Source organism: Polyodon spathula, chromosome 32 (assembly GCF_017654505.1).
Source record: "Polyodon spathula isolate WHYD16114869_AA chromosome 32, ASM1765450v1, whole genome shotgun sequence".
NCBI lineage: Eukaryota > Metazoa > Chordata > Actinopteri > Acipenseriformes > Polyodontidae > Polyodon > Polyodon spathula.
Genome location: NC_054565.1, coordinates 930,262 through 956,670, shown reverse-complemented (window position 1 = coordinate 956,670; position 26,409 = coordinate 930,262). Strand labels below are relative to the sequence as shown.

The following is a 26,409-nucleotide window of genomic DNA, read 5'->3' as shown; positions in this document are numbered from 1 at the left end:
GCGCGCGGCATCATGGGAGAGGAGGAGGAGGAGGGACAGCCGGATATTATTATTATTATTATTATTATTATTATTATCAACTATGTATCTAAACATTTCACTGCACTATTTAAAACAGAAAAAACATTGCACAATACACAGTACATTATTGTTATGTCACTATCATGTATTCTGCACTTTCCACTGTATTTAATGTATTGTGCATTGTTTTTACTGTATATCATGTATTATGCATTTCTCTGTATTTAAAGTATTATGGATTTTCTTATTCTTACTGCATCTTGTAAAGCGTTTTGTGATGGTGGTCCACTATGAAAGGCGTTATATAAAATAAAGACTGATTTATTATTATTATTATTATTATTATTATTATTATTAGAAGAAGAAAAAGAAGAAGATCAAGATAAAGCACCCCTGAAATTCACAACGCTAGGGAACCCCCTGGATTGCATCACCCCCTGACCATTAGGAGTGAATGCATGGATGGGAGGTGAGCAATTGCAAATCTATTTGAAGGACTAAAAGTGCTTCTAGGTAATGCAATAATGATACATGTGTGTGCTGCGTCCCCCGTTCGCTCTCAGGAGGGGATTTGGAAGGAAACGCTTTCAGAATGATATCTGTACTACACTCTTTTACTTGCTTTCAGGTTTGTTTGCACTCCCTGGAGGGTAATTTGCAGGCATGACTTACTGGTTGCTGGTTCCAAAGGCTGCTGGGAAACACAGTTCTTGGGAAGGAACTCTATCTCCCAGCACCCTTTGCTGGCAACATGATTCCAGAAACCAAGCAATTAAAGAAAGCAAAGCATGAGGCAAGCTGAAAACAGCTCCCCAAAGTGCTTCTAGGTAATACAATAATTCCATACATGTTATGCATGCCTGCTATTTAAAGTATCACATTACAGGTGTCGCTTTCAGGAGGGGAGTAAATTGCAAGGAAAAGCTTTCAGAATGATATCTGGTACTACACTGGATTAAAGGAATCTCTGTTTCCAGGCCTTGCTTTCAGGTTTGTTTGCACTTCCTTGCTGGAGGGTGTAAATGTCCACCCCTTTCAGGGTCTTCTTTCAGCTGCTTGGTTTACAGCCAGTGAGATGCTTCGACTCTGAAAGCACTACTGAGGTGAAAGGAAGCAAAAGTGGGTAGGGTGTAACAGACTTCCTGAAAAAGGCCAACAGTGCCGTCTGGTAGCCCCATACCAGGGGACCAGCCCATATGCAGCATTATTATTGAAAACAGAAGAAGACTCCTCCGGCTGAAAAAGAAGAAGATCAAGATAAAGCACCGACCTGAGTCCTAGCAGACCTGGCTAGAGACAGGCAGACATCATTCACAACGCTAGGGAACCCCCTGGATTGCATCACCAGCTAATGCATTGATTTTGTGCTGCTTCTCTCGAATGCAGTGCTATTGTTCACAAGAGTTTCTTTTACCAACTCCCTCTAATTTGCAGGCATGACTTACTGGTTGCTGGTTCCAAAGGCTGCTGGGAAACACAGTTCTTGGGAAGGAACTCTATCTCCCAGCACCCTTTGCTGGCAACATGATTCCAGAAACCAAGCAATTAAAGGAAGCAAAGCATGAGGCAAGCTGAAAACAGCTCCCCAAAGTGCTTCTAGGTAATACAATAATTCCATACATGTGTGCGGGCCTGCTCTGCGTCCCCCGTTCGCTCTCAGGAGGGGAGTTTGGAAGGAAACGCTTTCAGAATGATATCTGGTACTACACTGGATTAAAGGAATCTCTGTTTCCAGGCCTTGCTTTCAGGTTTGTTTGCACTTCCTTGCTGGAGGGTGTAAATGTCCACCCCTTTCAGGGTCTTCTTTCAGCTGCTTGGTTTACAGCCAGTGAGATGCTTCGACTCTGAAAGCACTACTGAGGTGAAAGGAAGCAAAAGAGTAACAGACTTCCTGAAAAAGGCCAACAAGCCTAGTGGTGCAGCACGTTGTACATTTTAAAATGCAAATGCATGCCTTCTATAAGAACAGGTGTTTCTCTTTTAAAATGCTAGTAAAATGCATAGTAAAACTATTTTACTAATAGTTCAGTGTTCACCAGTGTTTAATATCCTAAGATTATTATTATTATTATTATTATTATTATTATTATTATTATTATTATTATTATTATTAAGTAGCAGATGCCCTTATCCAGGGCGACTTACAATTGTTACAAAATATCACATTATAAAGTATCACATTACAAAATATCACATTGTAAAGTATCACATTTCAGAATATCATATTACAGATAAGAGCAGTTGTAAAGTACAATAAAATCAGTAGCAAAAGATCAAATTCAGATAAGAGCAAAACATAGAGAAAATGTGAATACGGATACCTATAAGAGTGAAGTCAAATACAACATATATAAAGCATAAGTATAATTGAGAGCAGTAGTAGCATACGGCAGGGTATGGAGCAGTTCAGTGCAGGTACAAGCTGATGCAAGCACTGCTAGAATTGGGTGCCATATAGTCCAGTATAGTGGCGAGTTGTGAGGTTTACAGATGCTCTCTGAACAGGTGTGTCTTGAGGAGGCTCCAGAAGGTGGTTAGTCCTGAGCAGTGCTGAGATCTGTGGGTAGGGTGGAGAAGGAGCGGGCTCTGAAAGCGGGGGAGCGCAGGGGGACACAGTTAATCTGCCCGTGATGGAGGAGCAGAGGGGGCTAGAGGGGGTGTAGGGAGAAATCTGGAGATAGGACGGAGTGCCGTCTGGTCCCAGCCCCATACCAGGGGACCAGCCCATACACTGCAGCATCCTGTTGATTTTGAGAAAAATCTGAAAACAACACTTATAGAGTGCTGTATGATACACGCTGTGTCACTGCAGCTCAGAGTGTAGGTATAGAGTGCTGAAAAGACTCCTCCGGCTGACTGGGGGGACGGATGTCAGTCGCACTCTGCATTGAAGCCTGGGCAGCAATGATGTGTTTCCCCACCTCAAGCCGCACAATAACCAATAAATTATATTGTAGCGGCCAAGAAAATGGAGGAAATAGAACCGACGACAGACTGTACCTGAATGCAGTCCTAGCAGACCTGGCTAGAGACAGGCAGACATCAAATAATAAACTATGAGGCGCCGTTGGGGACTAATTCAAACCGACACCTCATACACTACATAGTATATTCATGTATATTCATACATAGTGCTGTATGATACACGCTGTGTCACTGCAGCTCAGAGTGTAGGTATAGAGTGCTGTATGATACACGCTGTGTCACTGCAGCTCAGAGTGTAGGTATAGAGTGCTGTATGATACACGCTGTGTCACTGCAGCTCAGAGTGTAGGTATAGAGTGCTGTATGATACACAGTGTCCACTGCAGCTCAGAGTGTAGGTATAGAGTGCTGTATGATACACGCTGTGTCACTGCAGCTCAGAGTGTAGGTATAGAGTGCTGTACTGCAGCTCAGAGTGTAGGTATAGAGTGCTGTATGATACACGCTGTGTCACTGCAGCTCAGAGTGTAGGTATAGAGTGCTGTATGATACACGCTGTGTCACTGCAGCTCAGAGTGTAGGTATAGAGTGCTGTATGATACACGCTGTGTCACTGCAGCTCAGAGTGTAGGTATAGAGTGCTGTATGATACACGCTGTGTCACTGCAGCTCAGAGTGTAGGTATAGAGTGCTGTATGATACACGCTGTGTCACTGCAGCTCAGAGTGTAGGTATAGAGTGCTGTATGATACACGCTGTGTCACTGCAGCTCAGAGTGTAGGTATAGAGTGCTGTATGATACACGCTGTGTCACTGCAGCTCAGAGTGTAGGTATAGAGTGCTGTATGATACACGCTGTGTCACTGCAGCTCAGAGTGTAGGTATAGAGTGCTGTATGATACACGCTGTGTCACTGCAGCTCAGAGTGTAGGTATAGAGTGCTGTATGATACACGCTGTGTCACTGCAGCTCAGAGTGTAGGTATAGAGTGCTGTATGATACACGCTGCAGCTCAGAGTGTAGGTATAGAGTGCTGTATGATACACAGTGTCACTGCAGCTCAGAGTGTAGGTATAGAGTGCTGTATGATACACGCTGTGTCACTGCAGCTCAGAGTGTAGGTATAGAGTGCTGTATGATACACGCTGTGTCACTGCAGCTCAGAGTGTAGGTATAGAGTGCTGTATGATACACGCTGTGTCACTGCAGCTCAGAGTGTAGGTATAGAGTGCTGTATGATACACGCTGTGTCACTGCAGCTCAGAGTGTAGGTATAGAGTGCTGTATGATACACGCTGTGTCACTGCAGCTCAGAGTGTAGGTATAGAGTGCTGTATGATACACGCTGTGTCACTGCAGCTCAGAGTGTAGGTATAGAGTGCTGTATGATACACGCTGTGTCACTGCAGCTCAGAGTGTAGGTATAGAGTGCTGTATGATACACGCTGTGTCACTGCAGCTCAGAGTGTAGGTATAGAGTGCTGTATGATACACGCTGTGTCACTGCAGCTCAGAGTGTAGGTATAGAGTGCTGTATGATACACGCTGTGTCACTGCAGCTCAGAGTGTAGGTATAGAGTGCTGTATGATACACGCTGTGTCACTGCAGCTCAGAGTGTAGGTATAGAGTGCTGTATGATACACGCTGTGTCACTGCAGCTCAGAGTGTAGGTATAGAGTGCTGTATGATACACGCTGTGTCACTGCAGCTCAGAGTGTAGGTATAGAGTGCTGTATGATACACGCTGTGTCACTGCAGCTCAGAGTGTAGGTATAGAGTGCTGTATGATACACGCTGTGTCACTGCAGCTCAGAGTGTAGGTATAGAGTGCTGTATGATACACGCTGTGTCACTGCAGCTCAGAGTGTAGGTATAGAGTGCTGTATGATACACGCTGTGTCACTGCAGCTCAGAGTGTAGGTATAGAGTGCTGTATGATACACGCTGTGTCACTGCAGCTCAGAGTGTAGGTATAGAGTGCTGTATGATACACGCTGTGTCACTGCAGCTCAGAGTGTAGGTATAGAGTGCTGTATGATACACGCTGTGTCCACTGCAGCTCAGAGTGTAGGTATAGAGTGCTGTATGATACATGCTGTGTCCACTGCAGCTCAGAGTGTAGGTATAGAGTGCTGTATGATACACGCTGTGTCACTGCAGCTCAGAGTGTAGGTATAGAGTGCTGTATGATACACGCTGTGTCACTGCAGCTCAGAGTGTAGGTATAGAGTGCTGTATGATACACGCTGTGTCACTGCAGCTCAGAGTGTAGGTATAGAGTGCTGTATGATACACGCTGTGTCACTGCAGCTCAGAGTGTAGGTATAGAGTGCTGTATGATACACGCTGTGTCACTGCAGCTCAGAGTGTAGGTATAGCTCAGTGCTGTATGATACACGCTGTCAGAGTCAGCTGTGTCACTGCAGCTCAGAGTGTAGGTATAGAGTGCTGTATGATACACGCTGTGTCACTGCAGCTCAGAGTGTAGGTATAGCTCAGAGTGGAGGTACATGCTGTGTCACTGCAGCTCAGAGAGTAGGTATAGAGTGCTGTATGATACACTGCAGCTCAGAGTACATGCTGTGTCAGAGTGTAGGTATAGAGTGCTGTATGATACACGCTGTGTCACTGCAGCTCAGAGTGTAGGTATGCAGAGTGCTGTATGATACACGCTGTGTCACTGCAGCTCAGAGTGTAGGTATAGAGTGCTGTATGATACACTGCAGCTCAGAGTGTAGGTATAGAGTGCTGTATGATACACGCTGTGTCACTGCAGCTCAGAGTGTAGGTATAGAGTGCTGTATGATACACGCTGTGTCACTGCAGCTCAGAGTGTAGGTATAGAGTGCTGTATGATACACGCTGTGTCACTGCAGCTCAGAGTGTAGGTATAGAGTGCTGTATGATACACGCTGTGTCACTGCAGCTCAGAGTGTAGGTATAGAGTGCTGTATGATACACGCTGTGTCACTGCAGCTCAGAGTGTAGGTATAGAGTGCTGTATGATACACGCTGTGTCACTGCAGCTCAGAGTGTAGGTATAGAGTGCTGTATGATACACGCTGTGTCACTGCAGCTCAGAGTGTAGGTATAGAGTGCTGTATGATACACGCTGTGTCACTGCAGCTCAGAGTGTAGGTATAGAGTGCTGTATGATACACGCTGTGTCACTGCAGCTCAGAGTGTAGGTATAGAGTGCTGTATGATACACGCTGTGTCCACTGCAGCTCAGAGTGTAGGTATAGAGTGCTGTATGATACATGCTGTGTCACTGCAGCTCAGAGTGTAGGTATAGAGTGCTGTATGATACACGCTGTGTCCACTGCAGCTCAGAGTGTAGGTATAGAGTGCTGTATGATACATGCTGTGTCACTGCAGCTCAGAGTGTAGGTATAGAGTGCTGTATGATACATGCTGTGTCACTGCAGCTCAGAGTGTAGGTATAGAGTGCTGTATGATACACGCTGTGTCACTGCAGCTCAGAGTGTAGGTATAGAGTGCTGTATGATACATGCTGTGTCACTGCAGCTCAGAGTGTAGGTATAGAGTGCTGTATGATACACGCTGTGTCACTGCAGCTCAGAGTGTAGGTATAGAGTATATACACGCTGTGTCACTGCAGCTGCTGTATGATACACGCTGTGTCACTGCAGCTCAGAGTGTAGGTATAGAGTGCTGTATGATACACGCTGTGTCACCTGCAGCTCAGAGTGTGAGGTATAGAGTGCTGTATGATACACGCTGTGTCACTGCAGCTCAGAGTGTAGGTATAGAGTGCTGTATGATGCTGTGTCATGATACATGATACACTGCTGTGTCACTGCAGCTCAGAGTGTAGGTATAGAGTGCTGTATGATACACGCTGTGTCACTGCAGCTCAGAGTGTAGGTATAGAGTGCTGTATGATACACGCTGTGTCACTGCAGCTCAGAGTGTAGGTATAGAGTGCTGTATGATACATGCTGTGTCCACTGCAGCTCAGAGTGTAGGTATACAGTGCTGTATGATACACGCTGTGTCACTGCAGCTCAGAGTGTAGGTATAGAGTGCTGTATGATACACGCTGTGTCACTGCAGCTCAGAGTGTAGGTATAGAGTGCTGTATGATACACGCTGTGTCACTGCAGCTCAGAGTGTAGGTATAGAGTGCTGTATGATACACGCTGTGTCACTGCAGCTCAGAGTGTAGGTATAGAGTGCTGTATGATACATGCTGTGTCCACTGCAGCTCAGAGTGTAGGTATAGAGTGCTGTATGATACACGCTGTGTCACTGCAGCTCAGAGTGTAGGTATAGAGTGCTGTATGATACACGCTGTGTCACTGCAGCTCAGAGTGTAGGTATAGAGTGCTGTATGATACACGCTGTGTCACTGCAGCTCAGAGTGTGGCGGAGAATCAGTTGTACTTTTGCACACAAATCTGTACTATATATTTTCTAATGTTAAAGTTAAATAAGAATAATTCAACAATATAGCTCATCTTAGTATGATCTGATACAAAGACATTTCAGATGGCTGTATCACATCAATATCAGGGCCTGTTATCTATATCTATACATACATGCCTTTGTGTTTAGAGCAGTGCAGGGCTTGTAGTACAGTATTGCTCCTCTCTCCTTTGTTCTGTTCTGCACATGCTTGCAGCAGAGTCCAGACACTGCAGCATGACTCCCCCCGGTGGCAGCTCTCTGAACAGCATCCCTGATATATAATAAACTATAATAAAGGTCCTCTGTGAGTGAGGCTGGCTGGCTTAATCCTGTTTGTGATTTCAAATAGTAATTATGGTGATGGTAGATAGATAGAGAGATGGACTGATATAATATTAATTCTAGTGCTGGATAGACAGACAGGTCTGCAGATGGATTTGGTACAGCCCTATACTGTACTGTGTTAACACGAGTACAGCAGTGGTGTCCTGGCTGGTACTGGATGATCAATACCCCTTCGTGAATGCATGTGTCTATTTGACTGAAGCTTCATCTTATTTTCCTCCTGATAATTGAGCAGTGGTATGAGCGTTCGATACACACTGCTGGTAATCCATTGCAGTAGCAATGGTAGCACATCAGCGCCAGACAGACAGCCAGCATGATACCACATCAGCACCACAGGAATTATTAGCTTCAAATCGATTGCTTTACCTTTAATGGGTAGGACCACATGGCTCCCAGCACATTGAGTAGTGAAGGCTTCTCTTGAGACCGGAGCTGTTTATTTCCAGTGGTGGTTTTCTGGTCTTTACAGAAACACTTCTACAAAATGCTATCAGTATTCAATCATTGAAAATCGAGGATTGTATTGTGTGACCCGGGGCTCCAAGGGTTCCCATAGCCCTTGTGTGTCAGATAGGACGCCTGTGTGGCAATGATCTGTGAGACAGGGAGGATGGAGAGACAGAACGGCATGAATATACAGCGGCATGCTCTGGGAGCCGGCACATATGTGCTGTAGAAGCCGTGGAGATGAACATGGAGGCAGGAACAGGCAGCACACTATTAAAGGGGTTCACACCTTGATATCTGAGGGTGGCTGCCTCTCTCGTGGAGCGCTATATCAATAATAAAGGCATTATTATTATGATTATTCAGGTGATGTCAGGTGTTGTGGTGCTGAGTTTCCAGTAATCTACGATCTGAAAAGGCTTTTTTCTTTTTTGCTTTATTCTGTAAGAACAGAGAGGCCCCCCCTGCCTTTTTTAGGAAAAAAACATTTTATTTTATTTAAATGCACATTTTTTTTTTTTTTTTCCAAACACACATTTTACAGAATAGTATAAAATACAAAATGATATCTAAATGAAAAAGAGGGTACACATGCTAACTTTCTGCTCCATTACTTCATGTGGTCTATTTTAATGATCTAAACAGTGGAGGATCTTAATACCACCGTTCTTTCTCTGTGTATTAATCCAGACAGTGTTTTCACACATGCCTGATTTAGTAACATTACACCTTACAATACTAATTCAGTGAAATAAGAGCTGTGAAAATAAATGCGTATGAATTTGAGCTTAATTTAGCTCCGGTACTGTTTAGATAATTAAAATCAACCAGATGCCAATGTTCACAGAGCATTTCCCCAGTGCTAAGTTCACACCACTTTTTTTCTAAATAGAAAATGAATGTAAAGTTATGCAAACTTTCAGGCAGATAACTATTTCAAAAAACACCTGCGAGTGAACTACAGAACTAACACAAATATTAACAGAGAATGTACCAGGTGAGCCCACATTCCTTTCAATTATCAATCAACTGGTAGCCAATAATCTCCATGTCAATGTAACCCTGTCTCCCCATGTTGTCTGTGCCGTGCTCTGAGTTGACATCCTTCTCCTCAAACTGCTTCCATACCTGTATCTCAGCGCTGGGATACAGGAATTATAATCAGTCCTGGGTATAAGAGTTATAACCAGTCCATGGGTACAGGAGTTATAACCAGTTCTGGGGTACAGGAGTTATAAACAGTCCAGGGGTACAGGAGTTATAAACAGTCCTGGGGTACAGGAGTTATAAACAGTCCTGGGATACAGGAATTATAAACAGTCCTGGGGTACAGGAGTTATAACCAGTCCTGGGTACAGGAGTTATAAACAGTCCTGGGGTACAGGAGTTATAACCAGTCCTGGGATACAGGAGTTATAAACAGTCCAGGGGTACAGGAGTTATAAACGGTCCTGGGGAACAGGAGTTATAAACAGTCCTGGGGTACAGGAGTTATAACCAGTCCTGGGTACAGGAGTTATAACCAGTCCTGGGGTACAGGAGTTATAAACAGTCCTGGGGTACAGGAGTTATAAACAGTCCTGGGGTACAGGAGTTATAAACAGTCCTGGGATACAGGAATTATAAACAGTCCTGGGGTACAGGAGTTATAAACAGTCCTGGGGTACAGGAGTTATAAACAGTCCTGGGGTACAGGAGTTATAAACAGTCCTGGGGTACAGGAGTTATAAACGGTCCTGGGGAACAGGAGTTATAAACAGTCCTGGGGTACAGGAGTTATAACCAGTCCTGGGTACAGGAGTTATAACCAGTCCTGGGGTACAGGAGTTATAAACAGTCCAGGGGTACAGGAGTTATAAACAGTCCAGGGGTACAGGAGTTATAACCAGTCCTGGGTACATGAGGTGTAAACAGTCCTGGGTACATGTGGTTGTAAACGAGGATCATTCTGTTTACTGCTGCACCCATTGCCTACAAATAGAAAATGCCAAAATCCATGTCTTATTTCTCACTGGTATACATTCTTCTGACCCAAACATACAACAATGCCCCAGAGTTACGAAGAGAATGCTCCTTGGTGAGATGTGTGAGGTAATGATGCTCAGCAGAGAAGCGACCTGAAGAAAGAACAGCCAATACAAGCCGTCCCTGGTCTAGTTCTAGCTTTGGCATAAACAGCTCCCCTTGTTTTCAAGCTGAAGATCATTTACCTTTTCACTTCCTGATATGCAGTCTTCTCCAATGTAACTATAAAGTTACAAAGTGTCTTCGGCTGCTTCCTACGCTGTAGGTCAAATGGTCCGATTGCAGCAAGGGAACAAACAGGTACCAGGAAGCAGCAGTTTCATCCTTTCCTACAGTTGCTCATTAAGGGCAGTGGGGAAAAATACATCAAAATGCGCTATTGTCGAGATCACAAGATACATGATCTCAGGAACTCAACATTTCAAACCATTACGTAAAGATCACAAGATACATTACCTAGACATAACACACTTTTATTTGTATCTTTTCTATGTCCTCAGTGATGTGAGGTGTCAGTGTGGTGTGTGCTGAGACAGCCTGACGATTCTTTATTCAGTGGCACTAAAAGCACTTTCAAACTTAAATGTGTTTAAAAAAAAAAACATGCAAGTTTGAAAACTGCGGTGCTCCAGACTCAGCAGATTCATCTAGCCGGGAGAAGATTCTTATCTCTATGTTGTTTTGGGGATGACCCTGTCGGACCCTGTGGTGGAACATGCTCCCTCCCCAAAGAAAAACGGGAATGGAGACTCCACTCTGCTGGTCTCCTCAGGGTCCGGTTGGGTTGGGGAGGACTCTGTCAGATCCTGTGGTGGAACACGCTCCCTCCCCAAAGAGAAACGGGAATGGAGACTCCACTCTGCTGGTCTCAGGGTCCGGTTGTGTCGGGTTGGGGAGGACCCTGTCAAACTCTGTTGGAACACGCTCCCTCCCCAAAGAGAAATGGGAATGGAGACTCCACTCTGCTGGCCTTCTCAGGGTCGGATTGGGTCAGGTCAGTACAGAATTTCATTTTCTCTGGGCTGCTTGTGCACTTCACACTTCCTGATTGTTCCCCGCAGGTAAGCTAACAATTCTCTCCATACGGGCTCCAAGCCAGAGGTGTGCGGGGAATTGGGATCATTGACCGTGGCTAAAATCCCTTCCCCTTTAGAGAGTCTTCCATTCATTTTAGGGAAATACTGAAATGTACTATCATAATTCATCTGGAGAGTTTCTGTGTTTCTCTTTAAGGTCGGTCAGGATTTGCCACACATTTCTATATGCAACTCCATGATGGTGTGAAGCGCTATCCTGTAGGGGCTGACTCCTGTGGCAGGTTGCGTGGCCTTTCTGCTGCTAATCCATGGTGTGCTGCAGCTGCTGTAGATCCTGATCTGAACTTTAGAGTCTGGACTGAGGACATTCAAATATGTACAAGGCTACTCACATTTCTATCCAGATTTGTAATGCGCCTTGGAGATGTGTCTGGACATGCTTTCCTTTCTTTATTGTCAAAAGATGACCTTGGATTTTGTATAAACACAGCCCCCTCTCTCCTGATGCCCCCACCCCCTCCCCCACTCAGACCAGCCCCAATAGCCTCTCATACACTCTCACACGTTAAGACACTGAAAGGTCTGTCTGTTCGGTAAGGAAACAGCATCTCTGTTTCTTGCACAATTTAAAAAGTAGTATACGTTCTGTAACAAACAAACAAACAAACTAACAAAAAACAGACAGAAACCATCTTCCCCAGCTTGGTCCTCAGCTGGTTTGAAGAGATTCCTCCCAACACTGCCTGCAGAACTATAAGTACCTGCGGTTTCTGGTTTCCTTTTTTCATAAATGTGTGTATTTATCAGTGTCGTGTTGCAGTTCACCCAGTTGTCCAGCAGATGGCACTCTTGCCCTCCCAGACAGCTCTCTGGGCAGCAGGTTGTTTATGTATGCTCAAGCACAGCCAAGGAGCCACAGGTTATCACAAAAAAAAACGTCTGTATCGATTTCCCGCAGACCTCCTCTTCCTCCTCCTCGGATTGAGATAAGAACGCAGCCCCCCAAGCTCTTCATCGAGACGACTGGGTTCTCTGAGTCCTGGGGAGAGCTGCTTTATCCAGACCTGTGGATCAGAGCAGATAGAGATTTCACAACGTTTTTCAACAGCAGCAGCAACAAAACACCACTCATCTTACATGAAACACCAGCCAGCTTACAAAATGAAACACCAGCCAGCTTACAACATGAAACACATGAAACACATGAAACACCAGCCACAACATGAAACACATGAAACACCAGCCATCTTACAACATGAAACACATGAAACACCAGCCATCTTACAACATGAAACACCAGCCATCTTACAACATGAAACACCAGCCAGCTTTCAACATGAAACACATGAAACACCAGCCATCTTACAACATGAAACACCAGCCATCTTACAAAATGAAACACATGAAACACATGAAACACCAGCCAACTTACAACATGAAACACCAGCCAGCTTACAACATGAAACACATGAAACACCAGCCATCTTACAACATGAAACACATGAAACACCAGCCATCTTACAACACGAAACACATGAAACACCAGCCATCTTACAACATGAAACACCAGCCAGCTTACAACATGAAACACATGAAACACCAGCCAGCTTACAACATGAAACACCAGCCATCTTACAAAATGAAACACATGAAACACCAGCCATCTTACAACATGAAATACCAGACATCTTACAACATGAAACACCAGCCAGCTTATAATATGAAACACCAGCCATCTTACAACATGAAACACCAGCCATCTTACAACATGAAACACATGAAACACCAGCCAGCTTACAACATGAAACACCAGCCATCTTACAACATGAAACACATGAAACACCAGCCAGCTTACAACATGAAACACCAGCCATCTTACAACATGAAACACCAGCCATCTTACAATATGAAACACCAGCCAGCTTACAACATGAAACACATGAAACACCAGCCATCTTACAACATGAAACACATGAAACACCAGCCAGCTTACAACATGAAACACCAGCCAGCTTACAACATGAAACACCATCCAGCTTACAAAATGAAACACCAGCCATCTTACAAAATGAAACACCAGCCATCTTACAATATGAAACACCAGCCATCTTACAATTGGGTGTTTTTGAGTTTTTTTAGTTGAAGTTTTGTAGTGCTTGCTTGTTTGTTTGCTTGTTTGTTTGCTTGTTTGTTTGTTGTTGTTTTGTAGTGTTTGTTTGCTTGTTTGTTTGTTCCTGTGTTTTGTTTGTTTTGTTATCTGTGATTTATTCAAAGTGTGCACAAAGCAGTTCCGTGCCCGGGTCTCACATTTCAAAGAGCGCAGACCTGCCTTGCCCGGGACGCTAACTCCACACACAGCTCATTAAAAGGGCAGGGTGGGCTTCAGTGCAGCTTTCCTAAAGGGACAACCACGCCACCTCACTGATAAAAGCCCAGCGCAGCTCTGCCCTATGGATTGAAAGATTGCTGCAGGGGAGCGCATTCCAGTGCATTTCCCAATCCTCGTCAATGTACAGTTTAGGCACCAGTTCTGGGCACTATGGTAACCACTATAGGGAAGAAAAACAAATGATGCATGGGATGGCGTTTCATCAGCAGTGAAATAGCGTCTATACAGGAGTGAGACTGACGTGAAATCGCATGATCTCCACCACAATGTAGCATCACCTGCAATGGAACTGTATGAAAAGAATCAGGGAATACAGTTTTGTACTAACAGTAACACTCATGGAACATAATCAGGAAATGACTAGACAATGTGTGTTTATGTGACCCTGTAATATGAAGTCACTATCTCAAAAAGTCTGAGATACAGAGTGAGGCTGAGACAGCTCTGAAAATCTACTGACACTAAAGGGTTTTCTTGTAAGACAATCACAAATGGACTTGACCAAGAGAATCAGAGAAGACAGTTATGTTGAGTGTGAAGCCAGAATCGTTAGGTCTTTATCATGCGGAAACCAAAATAGGTTAATGGGATATAGCTGTGAGAATGCTTCCCACTGCAGGGGTCTGAAGTACATCTACTACCACAGCCTGTTCCCCTCCACCCTCTCTTCATCACACACCTCCGCATCCTTGTTACAGAAATGATCCCTTGCCAGCAATCAGGCCCACGATATACAGAACGGAGGAAGCCGTGCTAATGAGCTCAGAGTGCAGGGATGTATCTACGTGTAGAGAGAGCTCACAGTGCAGGGCTGTATCTACTTGTAGAGAGAGCTCACAGTGCAGGGCTGTATCTACGTGTAGAGAGAGCTCACAGTGCAGGGTTGCATCTACGTGTAGAGAGAGCTCACAGTGCAGGGCTGCACCTACGTGTAGAGAGAGCTCACAGTGCAGGGCTGCAACTACGTTTAGAGAGAGCTCACAGTGCAGGGCTGCAACTACATTTAGAGAGAGCTCACAGTGCAGGGCTGCAACTACGTTTAGAGAGAGCTCACAGTGCAGGGCTGCAACTACGTGTAGAGAGAGCTCACAGTGCAGGGCTGCAACTACGTTTAGAGAGAGCTCACAGTGCAGGGCTGCACCTACGTGTAGAGAGAGCTCACAGTGCAGGGCTGCAACTACGTGTAGAGAGAGCTCACAGTGCAGGGTTGTATCTACGTGTAGAGAGAGCTCACAGTGCAGGGCTGCATCTACGTGTAGAGAGAGCTCACAGTGCAGGGTTGTATCTACGTGTAGAGAGAGCTCACAGTGCAGGGCTGTACCTACGTGTAGAGAGGCTGCAGCTGCAGGTGTGAGGTCTTCTGAGGGGGCTGGTACCCGTAGGAATCGAATCCTCCAATAAAATCAACTGCAATAGAGAGGGGGGAGAGAGAGACTCTGTGAGACAACACCAGGGCACAGGGTCAGGGCAATGCAAGGGGCCGGGGCGGCGCACACAAGGCTGGACTATCCATCCATATTCTGTGCAACAAGGAAAGCACTCGCATGTGTTTACTTGACTTAGTTTCCTTCAAGGTCAACCTTAGAACTGAGCGCTTTGAAAGTATGATTTAGCTACGGCTAACCACAAGATGAAACGGATTCTGCACACTGAAGAAGCATGAGCAGAACCCCTTTCTGCTTTGATAACCCCAATCATGGTTTTCAAGTTCAAATGAGTTTTAGTTTTCCACGCTATGTGTTAATTGTATGCATGTATTTATTGTATTCAATAGTGGCCATGTGTTTTTCTTCAGGAAGGACTGTGTTGAAAGTTGAGGTAAAAGCTGATAGTTTTGCTGCTCCTGTTTTCACTCACAATCCTGCACTGGAGCAAAACAAGAGCTTTGCAAATCCATCCCAAAACATTTAAGCAGTGACACGTCACAATAAATCATTCTGCGATGGGAATATGCTGCCGCATGGCTCACTGCCTTTATTAATAACAGCCTAACAGCAGTCTTACTTCTGGGACACAATTACTTCCATTGTCAGCTTGAAATGTTAGAGCTGCCTACCTCCCAGTCTCTCAGCTCTAACCACTAGACCACACTGCTTCCCACCCTCCCAGTCACTCAGCTCTAACCACTAGACCACACTAACCCTCTCCCAGTCCTCAGCTCTAACCACTAGACCACACTGCCTCCCTCCCTCCCAGTCTCTCAGCTCTAACCACTAGACCACACTGCCTCCCTCCCTCCCAGTCTCTCAGCTCTAACCACTAGACCACACTGCCTCCCTCCCTCCCAGTCCCTCAGCTCTAACCACTAGACCACACTGCCTCCCTCCCTCCCAGTCTCTCAGCTCTAACCACTAGACCACACTGCCTCCCTCCCTCCCAGTCCCTCAGCTCTAACCACTAGACCACACTGCCTCCCTCCCCCAGTCCCTCAGCTCTAACCACTAGACCACACTGCCTCCCTCCCTCCCAGTCACTCAGCTCTAACCACTAGACCACACTGCCTCCCTCCCTCCCAGTCACTCAGCTCTAACCACTAGACCACACTGCCTCCCTCCCTCCCAGTCTCTCAGCTCTAACCACTAGACCACACTGCCTCCCTCCCTCCCACTAGACCACACTGCCCTCAGCTCAGCTCTAACCACTAGACCACACTGCCTCCCTCCCTCCCAGTCTCTCAGCTCTAACCACTAGACCACACTGCCTCCCTCCCTCCCAGTCACTCAGCTCTAACCACTAGACCACACTGCCTCCCTCCCTCCCAGTCTCTCAGCTCTAACCACTAGACCACACTGCCTCCCTCCCTCCCAGTCCCTCAGCTCTAACCACTAGACCACACTGCCTCCCTCCCTCCCAGTCCCTCAGCTCTAACCACTAGACCACACTGCCTCCCTCCCTCCCAATCTCTCAGCTGTAACCATTAGTCCACACCGCCTCCCTGTGTCTGCCCCCCACCCTCCCCTGTGCCCCTAACAGGAAGGGCACTTACAGCTGTCTTCATCATCCAGGAACACTTTGCTGACATAGCAGGCGTACACAAAGCCAAAGAGCTGTAGAGAGAGCGAGAGAGAGAGAGGGGGGTGAAACAGGATCGAAAGTGGGTAAGCTCTGAAGAGTCTCCCTGTGAACTGGAAAGCACTGTGCTGCACAGGGTGCCGAGCGTGCAGACAGAGCTGAGACAGTGCATTCACAGGGTGCTGAGCGTGCAGACAGAGCTGTGACAGTGCATTCACAGGGTGCTGAGCGTGCAGACAGAGCTGTGACAGTGCATTCAGAGCTGTGACAGTGCATTCGCAGGGTGCCGAGCGTGCAGACAGAGCTGTGACAGTGCATTCGTAGGGTGCCGAGCGTGCAGACAGAGCTGTGACGGTGCATTCACAGGGTGCTGAGCGTGCAGACAGAGCTGTGACAGTGCATTCACAGGGTGCTGAGCGTGCAGACAGAGCTGTGACAGTGCATTCACAGGGTGCCGAGCGTGCAGACAGAGCTGTGACAGTGCATTCAGAGCTGTGACAGTGCATTCACAGGGTGCTGAGCGTGCAGACAGAGCTGTGACAGTGCATTCAGAGCTGTGACAGTGCATTCACAGGGTGCCGAGCGTGCAGACAGAGCTGTGACAGTGCATTCGCAGGGTGCCGAGCGTGCAGACAGAGCTGTGACAGTGCATTCGCAGGGTGCCGAGCGTGCAGACAGAGCTGTGACAGTGCATTCGCAGGGTGCCGAGCGTGCAGACAGAGCTGTGACAGTGCATTCAGAGCTGTGACAGTGCATTCGCAGGGTGCCGAGCGTGCAGACAGAGCTGTGACAGTGCATTCGCAGGGTGCCGAGCGTGCAGACAGAGCTGTGACAGTGCATTCACAGGGTGCCGAGCGTGCAGACAGAGCTGTGACAGTGCATTCGCAGGGTGCCGAGCGTGCAGACAGAGCTGTGACGGTGCATTCGCAGGGTGCTGAGCGTGTAGACAGAGCTTTGACAGTGCATTCACAGGGTGCTGTGTCTCATGTATCAAGCGCCCTTGTGCTCTCTATAGAGCTCTGGCACAGCAGGGTGGAACCATCAACCTGTCCTCCTTCAACATTCTCTCCTAGTTACAGTAAGAAATACCAGAGAGCATATTTCACACCTGCAATGGGGAGGTTTTTATTCGTTTTTTTTTGTAACGTTTTATTATTGAGTCGTAGAGTTCAACATACTCGACAACTTATCTCTATGTAGTGTCATAAATGATTGATTTGACGAGTCTCTATCGTTAAAACTAACGATTCATCCGCTAACATTGTAAAATAACGTACTATTAAGCAAGGCTCTATTTTTATTGCCATATAACGTGTTGTGACTTTGTATACTTCACCATGTAGGTTATCAAACTCTCAACTGAATGACTTCCTACCAGTCACTAGTGCTACAATTGATGTCGTTGACAATTCGTAAAAAGCCACTGAACGACGACATCTATCTTCTTCGGAAGGCTTTCCAGAAGTTCCTGTCCATGATCCGTAGTCTCTAGGAGTGGGTCAAGGTTTCCGCCGACACTCTAATCCCCACTCTCTATCCTTCTATCTTTCTCTTTTCTATATTCTTTATTATCCATTCTAGAGGTAGAGGGGCCCTCTCGATGGCTCTTAGTGACCAAAGAGAGATTAGCACAGTGTTGTGAAATATATACAAAGTGCAAAATGCCTGACTCAAATACAGGATTTCACTGTTTCCTCCTCCTTCTAATCTGTAATATAACACAAAGCAAAGAATTGTACCACAGTAAAGGTAGGCTTGTTACTGCTCTGCTTAGCTAGCTTCCCTCCCCTCGCTGTCTCTGCACTCACGCTCAGGAAGACCTGCAGGGCGCTGCTCAGCACCTCGATGTACTGGTAATCAAGCAGGCAGCCGGACACCGTGATCACGTGGTGGTCGTCGGGCGCCAGGTTCGAATTCAGCACCGGAGTGACCAGGCAGCCCGGCCCGTTCTCCATCCACCACGAGCGGTGCAGCGACGTGTTGAAGGTCATCAGGAAGTGCCGGTCCTGAGAGAGGAGACAGAGTGACATCATCAACACAAGGGCACCAAGAGGAGGAGTGACATCAACAACACAGGGACATCAAGGGGAGGAGTGACATCATCAACACAGGAACACCAAAGGGAGGAGAGACATCACCAACACAGGGACAACAAGGGGAGGAGTGACATCATCAACACAGGAACACCAAGGGGAGGAGTGACATCACCAACACAGGGACACCAAGGGGAGGAGTGACATCATCAACACAGGGACACCAAGGGGAGGAGTGACATCATCAACACAAAACAGGCCAGACTGACCAGCACTCCTACAATGCATTACTACTATGTGTTTTTTTCACGGTTCATCTCGGATTCCACGATTTCCGTGAGATGTACCCATTGCTGTGTAATACGTGGTTCTCTGTGAAAATTCCCATTTCTGAAAGAACAGTGTAGGGAAGGAGTTAACTGTGATGACTCGTCTTTAATTTGTCTTCGTGGTGACTTAAACAAAAAAAAGACAAAAGAAATGTTAGTGTTTCAAAAATGCTGCAGCAAACGCTTGCCTCCACCCGTTACTCCTCCTACTTTACTTTCGGACCATAGTACGTTCCCTTTAGTATGTAATGTCCCGCCTCTGTAGTCAGTGGAACACCAATCCCCAACCGACACGTGTCCTTATCCTTCACTTGACTCCAGTGGCTGGAATTTACATACTCGTACTTTACTTTTGCCATGGTCAACCTGCAAATTTACATACTCGTACTTCCGCCCCTCACCAAGGTGCCGCCCCTCAAAAAGATAGTTTTGCCATGGTCACAAGATCTTGGTAAGGGAAGTCCCGAGTTGGTTTGATGCCATCTACTGTCAGGAGGCTTTGTTACACTGCATTAGGAACCTGGCAGCTGGTTTAGGTTTGCTTCCTATAAATGATTGAACACACACTGCACAGAGCTGCATGATTTCTTTAAAATGTCTTCAACGAAAAAGACACCAGCTGCATCAAAGATCAGAAATATTTCTCCTAAAAACACTGTGCACGTGTCTGTTGTTATTTTTACATGTATTTAAGTTTTTATTTTGTCTGATAATTCACTGATCGTGAAAATAGAATGTCTTTAAAAGGTGGACATAAAAAAGAAATATTCACAAATGTTTAACTGTTTCTCAGGTAAGCACTTCAATATGAACATCTGTTGCATAATAACTGTAGCGAGAATGTGACAACGCTATTGTTTTCTGCTTTCAAAAATGTTATCCTTAATTGTGAAATATCTTCAAATAACGATTTTTTTTTTTTAGACCTTAAAATGCTGTGATAGAAGCCATTGTTTACAGTGAAGAAATACATCCCTATTCATGACTTGTCAATACAAAACACCACATACATTGTAATGCCAACCTTTATCTGTCAAAACAAGTCAAGCTTTTACTTGGCTTTCAAAATACAGATTTTACATCAGATCTGCTCTTACTCATTCAATAGCCCCTTTCAGCACCAGCAACAGAAATTCTTCTCAGTGTTCCAGCGTGTAGCGGGACAGCGAGATGTTGAACCCTCACTCCCTCTCTAATGCGATCGCCTGAAGAGCTGTGATAGCATGGCTGGGGGGTTCCCTGTCAGCTGGACCCCTCCCACCCTGCAGAGACAGGGGCTCACTGCACAGTGAGATTGAAACCAGGGCATCAGCTGGACTCCCCTCTCACCCTGCAGAGACAGGGGCTCACTGCACAGTGACAATGAAACCAGGGCATCAGCTGGACTCCCCTCTCACCCTGCAGAGGCAGGGGCTCACTGCACCGTGAGATTGAAACCAGGGCATCAGCTGGACTCCCCTCTCACCCTGCAGAGACAGGGGCTCACTGCACAGTGAGATTGAAACCAGGGCATCAGCTGGACTCCCCTCTCACCCTGCAGAGACAGGGGCTCACTGCACAGTGAGATTGAAACCAGGGCATCAGCTGGACTCCCCTCTCACCCTGCAGAGACGGGGGCTCACTGCACAGTGAGATTGAAACCAGGGCATCAGCTGGACTCCCCTCTCACCCTGCAGAGACAGGGGCTCACTGCACAGTGAGATTGAAACCAGGGCATCAGCTGGACTCCCCTCTCACCCTGCAGAGACAGGGGCTCACTGCACAGTGAGATTGAAACCAGGGCATCAGCTGGACTCCCCTCTCACCCTGCAGAGACAGGGGCTCACTGGTGAGCTCACTGCACAGTGAGATTGAAACCAGGGCATCAGCTGGTCTCCCCTCTCACCCTGCAGAGACGGGGGCTCACTGCACAGTGAGATTGAAACCAGGGCATCAGCTTGACTCCCCTCTCACCCTGCAGAGACAGGGGCTCACTACACAGTGACATGTCATTGTGACAACCGACCTTCAATAATCAGCAGAGACCAGGACATATGGAACACAATGAGCTTATAACTAAAAGGAACTCTATGAACTCAATGACAAACGCTTCACCAAGTAGTCCTTTTCAATGCATGTCAGTGTATGTGTGTTTCTGCATGTCAGCGTGTGTTGTCTGTGTGCGTGAATGTATGTGAGTTTCTGTATGTCAGCATGTGTTGTCTGTGTACATGCAAGCATGTGTGTTTCTGTATGTCAGCGTGTGTTGTCTGTGTTTCTGTATGTCAGCGTGTGTTGTCTGTGTGCGTGTATGTATGTGTGTTTCTGTATGTGTGTTTCTGTATGTCAGTGTGTGTTGTCTGTGTTTCTGTATGTCAGCGTGTGTTGTCTGTGTGTCAGCGTGTGTTGTCTGTGTGCGTGTAGGTATGTGTTTCTGTATGTTAGCGAGTGTTGTCTGTGTGCGTGTATGTATGTGTGTGGATTGAAAAAGACTTCTAGTCTAAATGCTTGCCATTGATTTATTTCTTTTCCTTTAGTATTTCTTGATTTCCCATTACTGAGTGCTTTACAGTTAAGGATGAATGAGACCATTGAATTGATTACGCCTGTAATCAAATGTGTGAGCAGCTGATCTGCAGTGCAATGCTACTGCAATAAGGGACAATGAAGCTACAGTACTAGAAAGGCATGTGACAGACTAATGGCATGAACCAATACACACGGCTGGATCCATTGCAGTGCTATGGTACCCTGTGCAATATTTGTTTCAAATCCATTGGGTTGTGGTCTGCTAATGGTTCTCTACAGTAGCTGGGTTCCTATGGCATTGAGAGAAATAAACAATCGTCCAAGAGATTAATCAAATTGACACAGTGTGTTAATCAGTAAAAGCGGATTTACTCTGTTTTGCTGAGACTTGAATAAATTAAGAGAATGGATTATTTTATCTTTATTGCTTTTGTTTTGGACGGTTTCCAAGTCAGGTCACCCAGCAGCACACACACTGAAACATCACAGAGACACCACAGAGACACACACTGACACACCACAGAGACACACACTCAGCGCAGGTGGGAGGCCAGCCATGCGTATTTATAGCAGGCTCAGATTCCCTGTTAACTATCATTCACTAACAGCACCCTGACCAGTCACAACTGCACCCTGACCAGTCACAACAGCACCCTGACCAATCACAACAGCACCCTGACCATTCACAACAGCACCCTGACCAGTCACAACAGCACCCTGACCAGTCACAACAGCACCCTGACCAATCACAACAGCACCCTGACCAGTCACAACAGCACCCTGACCAATCACAACAGCACCCTGACCATTCACAACAGCACCCTGTCCAGTCACAACAGCACCCTGTCCAGTCACAACAGCACCCTGACCAGTCACAACAGCACCCTGACCAATCACAACAGCACCCTGACCAGTCACAACAGCACCCTGACCAATCACAACAGCACCCTGACCAGTCACAACAGCACGCTGTAAAACAAGTGAATGAGTGGTTTTGAAGGTACTAATATGAAGGGTTATGACACACAGCCTCTAGATATCTGTGTAGGTAATGATGTGGGTAAATGGAAATGTGCTTTAATGACTCTGCCAAACCATGTATCAATATGGGGTCTGGCTGAGTGTGTCAGCAGAGACATGCCGTTGATCTAGCGAACAAGGTGCTGTTGAAGTGTGCTGCTAGCTAAGGGGAAGTCACACACATTTCTCATTGACATGCTGTGTTTGAGATCACTGTAGTGGTCTAGATTCTGAATTGTCAGAAGCTATATATGTTCATGGAAATGCTTTTGCAAAGCATAAGCATGATGGTGGTAGAATGTCTATGTTTTAATATACAGGAGATTCTCAACTTAAGACGCTTCGATTTACGATGCACAGCACTTACGACTCTTTTGCATTATTACCCTGCTTCGACTTTATGACATCGATAGGGCATTTACGACACAGCGAGAAACAATGTGGCACAGCAACGAAGGAGCACTGCAACACTCTTCAGAAAACTTGACGTCTATCCAAACTGATCGGAATTGAGGAGGACACCTAAACACTGCCACCGATCAGAGCAGACCATTAAACCAGAGCTCTTTGTGCATCATGGCTTTGAAAAATGATCTAACACAGTGGGAAGCAAGGCTCTTTGGTGTGCTTCTGTCATAAAAAAACACATGATCTGGAGACCTTGGATTATATTGAATAACTCATTCGACACTGCAGGCCTGGAAAGAGGTCTATGGGAAAGAGAACTCCGCTCAGAACAGAAACCTGTAAACTAATCGAACACTCTATATGTATGACGATTTCCCCGATCACGACACTGACTCAGTTTATTTTACGGTATCCTAGGCTGGAGGACGGAGTAAATGCTTTGATAATAGGCCCTGATGTATTTTTCTAAAGTGTTTATCGGACCAAGAAACAAATATAGAAGCCGCTTTCAATTCCACACAGGGCCCCACTTCCATCAGGTAAAAGTGGGCTTGAGAAGAAACAACGGAGATGATTAAATGTTAAAAAGGGAATCCGAACTTTGCAAAATGGAAAGCAGTTGGACAAATCCAGCTGTGATGCAGAAGGGCAGTGCTGTGTTCTTCATTCCAGTTCATACGTTTGTGCAGGGCGTCTCCTATAGTTATAAGAGATGTCAGACATGACTTCCACTGAGAGCAAAGTGCCAATTCATTACATTCTCTAGGGAAGGAGCAGATTGCATGTGATTTACCTATAGGGAAAAAATCCGGGCAGTTTGGGTGAGAAGAGCACGTAGCAAGGCTGAGATGAAAGGTGTAGTGTGTGCAGGGTTTGTATTGCAAAAGGTTGTTCTCATAGCTACTGCACATAGAAGGAAAGGGAACAACAAGCTTGAAAGCTGAAGCGAGCCCACTGTACCTGAGACAGGTGTCCCACCTCCAGGTAGAAGCAGATGATAAAGGAGTTCCAGCTGACCCACAGCACCAGCCACACTGCATACTGCAAGACACAACCAGAGAGCCCCGTTGTGAAAACATGGCACAACACAGCCTAGCATTGTAAAGCACATAGAGGCGTGGGAAAGCATATGAACAAACCACGGTAAACTATGGTAAATGCAGAGTATAGCAAGTAAAAGCAGTTTTGAAAGAACATTCTGTAACAAACTTTCATACCATTGGAGAACAAAATCCATGCACACAGAGATGCCTTGGTTTTATTTTATTGTATATTAATCTGTAACTAAAAATACTTTGAAGAAGATACAATCCATTTCAGTAGTAGCCTAAACCACAAATTCAGTCATAACCTACAAGTAATCTAGCAGATTTACACTAATGCATGGTTCCTGTAAAGTGCTGCTCATAAGCATGCACTACTAACTCTTAAATGACCTATTTGTTTCTCACAGACGCGCCTGGCAATGTGACAGTATGGCAGTCTGCAGGTGACAGTGTGGATTGGGGTGTGAGCTGGTGTGCTCCTGGAAGGAGATGAAGGAGGGCAATGTGACAGTATGGCAGTCTGCAGGTGACAGTGTGGATTGGGGTGTGAGCTGGTGTGCTCCTGGAAGGAGATGAAGGAGGGCAATGTGACAGTATGGCAGTCTGCAGGTGACAGTGTGGATTGGGGTGTGAGCTGGTGTGCTCCTGGAAGGAGATGAAGGAGGGCAATGTGACAGTATGGCAGTCTGCAGGTGACAGTGTGGATTGGGGTGTGAGCTGGTGTGCTCCTGGAAGGAGATGAAGGAGGGCAATGTGACAGTATGGCAGTCTGCAGGTGACAGTGTGGATTGGGGTGTGAGCTGGTGTGTCCTGGAAGGAGATGAAGGAGGGCAATGTGACAGTATGGCAGTCTGCAGGTGACAGTGTGGATTGGGGTGTGAGCTGGTGTGCTCCTGGAAGGAGATGAAGGAGGGCAATGTGACAGTATGGCAGTCTGCAGGTGACAGTGTGGATTGGGGTGTGAGCTGGTGTGCTCCTGGAAGGAGATGAAGGAGGGCAATGTGACAGTATGGCAGTCTGCAGGTGACAGTGTGGATTGGGGTGTGAGCTGGTGTGCTCCTGGAAGGAGATGAAGGAGGGCAATGTGACAGTATGGCAGTCTGCAGGTGACAGTGTGGATTGGGGTGTGAGCTGGTGTGCTCCTGGAAGGAGATGAAGGAGGGCAATGTGACAGTATGGCAGTCTGCAGGTGACAGTGTGGATTGGGGTGTGAGCTGGTGTGCTCCTGGAAGGAGATGAAGGAGGGCAATGTGACAGTATGGCAGTCTGCAGGTGACAGTGTGGATTGGGGTGTGAGCTGGTGTGCTCCTGGAAGGAGATGAAGGAGGGCAATGTGACAGTATGGCAGTCTGCAGGTGACAGTGTGGATTGGGGTGTGAGCTGGTGTGCTCCTGGAAGGAGATGAAGGAGGGCAATGTGACAGTATGGCAGTCTGCAGGTGACAGTGTGGATTGGGGTGTGAGCTGGTGTGCTCCTGGAAGGAGATGAAGGAGGGCAATGTGACAGTATGGCAGTCTGCAGGTGACAGTGTGGATTGGGGTGTGAGCTGGTGTGCTCCTGGAAGGAGATGAAGGAGGGCAATGTGACAGTATGGCAGTCTGCAGGTGACAGTGTGGATTGGGGTGTGAGCTGGTGTGCTCCTGGAAGGAGATGAAGGAGGGCAATGTGACAGTATGGCAGTCTGCAGGTGACAGTGTGGATTGGGGTGTGAGCTGGTGTGCTCCTGGAAGGAGATGAAGGAGGGCAATGTGACAGTATGGCAGTCTGCAGGTGACAGTGTGGATTGGGGTGTGAGCTGGTGTGCTCCTGGAAGGAGATGAAGGAGGGCAATGTGACAGTATGGCAGTCTGCAGGTGACAGTGTGGATTGGGGTGTGAGCTGGTGTGCTCCTGGAAGGAGATGAAGGAGGGCAATGTGACAGTATGGCAGTCTGCAGGTGACAGTGTGGATTGGGGTGTGAGCTGGTGTGCTCCTGGAAGGAGATGAAGGAGGGCAATGTGACAGTATGGCAGTCTGCAGGTGACAGTGTGGATTGGGGTGTGAGCTGGTGTGCTCCTGGAAGGAGATGAAGGAGGGCAATGTGACAGTATGGCAGTCTGCAGGTGACAGTGTGGATTGGGGTGTGAGCTGGTGTGCTCCTGGAAGGAGATGAAGGAGGGCAATGTGACAGTATGGCAGTCTGCAGGTGACAGTGTGGATTGGGGTGTGAGCTGGTGTGCTCCTGGAAGGAGATGAAGGAGGGCAATGTGACAGTATGGCAGTCTGCAGGTGACAGTGTGGATTGGGGTGTGAGCTGGTGTGCTCCTGGAAGGAGATGAAGGAGGGCAATGTGACAGTATGGCAGTCTGCAGGTGACAGTGTGGATTGGGGTGTGAGCTGGTGTGCTCCTGGAAGGAGATGAAGGAGGGCAATGTGACAGTATGGCAGTC

The 26,409-nt window shown here is 46.7% G+C and overlaps 1 protein-coding gene across 1 annotated transcript in view; it reads right to left on the bottom strand.

The window, feature by feature from the left end:
* Positions 1-11,745: 11,745 nt before the first annotated feature.
* Positions 11,746-26,409, bottom strand: part of nkain1 (sodium/potassium transporting ATPase interacting 1) — an 83,511-nt gene continuing 68,847 nt past the window's right edge. The window contains exons 4-8 of the mRNA XM_041233838.1: positions 23,895-23,975; positions 18,445-18,642; positions 16,611-16,671; positions 14,950-15,031; positions 11,746-12,299 (exon numbers count right to left, since the gene is read on the bottom strand). Of these exons, the coding sequence (XP_041089772.1) occupies positions 12,290-12,299; positions 14,950-15,031; positions 16,611-16,671; positions 18,445-18,642; positions 23,895-23,975 (432 nt within the window). The 3' untranslated portion in view covers positions 11,746-12,289. The remainder of the gene's footprint in view (positions 12,300-14,949; positions 15,032-16,610; positions 16,672-18,444; positions 18,643-23,894; positions 23,976-26,409) is intronic.